The sequence below is a fragment of the Zosterops lateralis genome, assembly GCF_965231275.1.
Source record: "Zosterops lateralis genome assembly, chromosome: 6".
Classification (NCBI taxonomy): Eukaryota; Metazoa; Chordata; class Aves; order Passeriformes; family Zosteropidae; genus Zosterops; species Zosterops lateralis.
Genome location: NC_139761.1, coordinates 54,503,456 through 54,506,889, shown reverse-complemented (window position 1 = coordinate 54,506,889; position 3,434 = coordinate 54,503,456). Strand labels below are relative to the sequence as shown.

General features: G+C 62.2%; 1 protein-coding gene across 1 annotated transcript; it reads left to right on the top strand.

The window, feature by feature from the left end:
• Positions 1-1,057: 1,057 nt before the first annotated feature.
• RASSF10 (Ras association domain family member 10) lies at positions 1,058-2,380 on the top strand (the record flags this gene model as incomplete). The annotated part of the gene is made up of 1 exon (XM_083864251.1): positions 1,058-2,380. The coding sequence occupies one exon, from the start codon at positions 1,058-1,060 to the stop codon at positions 2,378-2,380; it is 1,323 nt and encodes a 440-aa protein (XP_083720377.1).
• Between the last annotated feature and the right edge of the window lie 1,054 nt (positions 2,381-3,434).

The window sequence follows — 3,434 nt, the reverse complement described above, 5'->3', positions numbered from 1 at the left end:
TCTTCCCCAGGACTGGTCTTTCCACGGAAATACAGGAGAAGCTCGCACAGGCACTGCCCGCACCGAGCCTGTTACTTTAGGGGGAAAGAGGACATTAGGTACACGATTGCTGTTTGGTGTGCCCCAGCGCCGCTGTTTCTAACAGCAGAATGACGGGATTTAGGCTACAGAGCCACGGCTCCGTTCCCTTCCACTGCCTGGAACACAAACCTTACCCAGACAAAAGCCCTCTCCACACGGCACACCGATTTTATTGGCTCTAAAACTCCCTCGGAAGGTACAGAGCAGCCTCCAGGTTTGAGAAAGTTTTCTGGCTTTGCCCATTATAGCACTTTTTTCATCGTTTAGAAAAGCCTGGGTCCGTGAACCCTGTGGTGCAATCAGTGAAAATCAGTGCCACAACCCTGCGTTTTATTACCATTTTTCACATCTTCTCGTTTTAATCCGCACTCCGAGACAGATCCCGTTCCCATCAAAGCACACGGCAAGCTCCCATTAAAATCTGGCTCAGCTAGTATTTTAATAACACTTAGACATCCCCGTCCTTTGCATATTTCATCTGCGAAGCGCTTCACAAACATGAATTTCCTAATTACAGGCGGATGATTTACTAAAACTGGAAATTCCTCACTAGTTCTGGCTTTCCCTTTGAAGCTCCAGGATTCGCTCGGCACTTTGCGAGGTCCCCGACGCCGCTCTCTCTCTCGCTCTCTGGCTGGTCCGCGGCGCAGGCAGGGCTGGGGGAAGGAGGACCCGCCCCAAGTGTCCTCCTGGCCGGCGGATCTGTGCGGGCCGTGAGCGGCGGGCAGGGCGCACCCCGGGGGTTCCCGGAGCACGGGCCGCCCCCCCGGCGGCACACCGGGCAGGAAGGGGTGGAGCGGCCGGGCGGGGTGCCGCGGGCGGGGAGGGGACGGCCAGGCATCCCGGCCGCGCCGAGGCTGAAGCCGGAGCCGGAGCCGGGCGGGCAGCGCCTCCGCCGAGCGCTCCCCATGGAGCGGCCGCCCCGCCAGCGCTGAGCCCGCGGGCCCCGCCGCCCGCCCGCCCGCAGCCGCCCCCGATGGAGCCCGAGGAGCGCAAGATCTCGGTGTGGATCTGCCAGGAGGAGAAGCTGATCTCCGGGCTGTCCCGGCGGACCACCTGCTCGGACGTGGTGCGGGTGCTGCTGGAGGACAGCCACCACCGGCGGCAGCGCCCGGCGCCGCCCGAGCCCGCCGGCGGGATGCTGTCGGGGCCGCCGCACTCCTACTGCATCGTGGAGAAGTGGCGCGGCTTCGAGAGGATCCTGCCCAACAAGACCAAGATCCTGCGGCTCTGGGTGGCGTGGGGGGACGAGCAGGAGAACGTGCGCTTCGTGCTGGTGCGCAGCGAGGCTTCGCTGCCCAACGCGGGCCCGCGCAGCGCCGAGGCGCGGGTGGTGCTGAGCAGGGAGCGCCCCGGCCGCGGCCTGGGGGCGGCCCGGGCCAGCCTGGCGCTCACGCAGGAGCGGCAGCGGCGGGTGGTGCGGAAAGCCTTCCGCAAACTGGCCAAGATCAACAAGAAGCGGCAGCAGCCGCTGGCCCGGGAGGCCTCGTCGGCGGAGAGGATGGAGACGCTGGTGCACCTGGTGCTGTCGCAGGACCACACCATCCGACAGCAGATCCAGCGGCTCCGCGAGCTGGACCGCGAGATCGACAGGTACGAGGCCAAGATCCACCTGGACCGCATGAAGCGGCACGGCGTCAACTACGTGCAGGACACCTACCTGGTGGGCGCGGGCGGCGAGCCCGAGGCGGGGCAGCCCGCCGCCGGCCGCCCCGAGGAGGACTACGCCAGGAAGTGCGAGGAGGTGCTGCAGCTGCAGGAGCAGCGGGCGCAGCAGGAGGAGCTGCTGGAGCACCTGGCCGCCGAGATCCAGGAGGAGCTCAACGAGCGCTGGATGAAGCGGCGGCGGGAGGAGCTGGAGCTGGCGGCGGGGCCCGGGCTGGCCGACACGGACTGCGACACCACGGAGCTGAGCGGCGGCGGCGGCGGCGAGGGCGAGCTGCAGCTGGAGCACGAGCGGGTCAAGACCCAGCTGAGCACCAGCCTTTACATCGGCCTCAAGCTGAGCACGGACCTGGAGGCCGTCAAGAGCGACCTGGACTGCACGCAGCGGGCGTGGGAGGACAAGGAGCGGGAGCTGCAGCGGCTGCTGGAGACGCTGGGCACGCTGGAGGTGGCGGAGGCGCCGGCGGAGCCGCGCGGGGCGGCGGGCGGGGGGCGGCCGGGGGCAGCCTGGATGGAGCAGGCCAGGGCGCTGCGCAAGGACCGCGCCGACAACGACGAGGACTCGGACACGGGGCTGAGCTCCATGCACAGCCAGGACTCGGACTCGCTGCCCGTCTGCGAGTCCCTGGTGTAGCGCCCGCCCCGGGAGCAGGAGCAGGAGCAGGAGTGGGGCAGGCCAGGAAACTCCCGGCGCGGGAGGCACTCACACAGAGGAAACATTTTAATTTGAGCTCTGCAGTTTGGACTTGTTCTGACTAGTCGTCCGCGGGCAGCATTTAGGCTGGCTCGCCGGTACTTTTATCTGTGGAAGAGAAAACCCACAGCGCGTTTGTGTTTCATTCGCGGCCGGGGTTGCTCGCTCCTTACTTAAATCCTGCCGCTTGCTTCCCTCCGAAACTTCTCTTGCCGGGCCTTTTAACCCTCCGGCTGCCCACGGTCTCCTCGCTGCAGTCCAAGGCTGCTCCGGGTGAGCTCTTCACGATCCCGAGCGGGGTCAGCATCTCCCGGACTGGTTCTCGGCATTGCAGGGTCAGATGGGGGCTTGTGCTGGGTTCTACTGGGCTCTACTGGCCGTCACAAATACACCCGGCACTTTTACAGGCAAAAAAGTCGCGACACCAAAGCTGCTGATCATTTAAACACCAGGGGGGAAAGAGGCGTCAGTCCCACTGACACTGGGGTCTCCCAGCCTTTGGACGGTACTGCAGTTCCCTTTGGCAACGAAAAGGGGTGATAAATCACTTCCTTTTTTTGTCTTTTTCTAAAGACCGGACTAAGTCGAGATGTAGGTTAACACGTATTAACCCTGCTCTGCGTAGTGCTTTCCCTTGTGCATAGATAAGAGTGCTTTGTTGAAAGGCGCACTGAGGAGTCTGTTGGTATCTGTAGTCGTTTGACAGCCGTGGAAGGCAATTAGCAGTGCCTGTGTGTACACAGCCTTCAACTACGTTTTTTCACCAGGCTAGCTGATCTTTGGCTGAGCTTGGTTGTAGATAAACAAAGTACAGAATCAGCTTGAGCTACCGTTTCTAATAACACAGTTCATATCAGGCCAAGAGATGCAGCGATAAAAGCATGACTCAAGCCTTACCTGCACTACAGCTTCATCTTTTCAGTTATTCCAATAAAACAAAAAGGCAGCCATCAGCTGTAACATGCATTTCACTTAACTGCCAAATCTTCCTCTG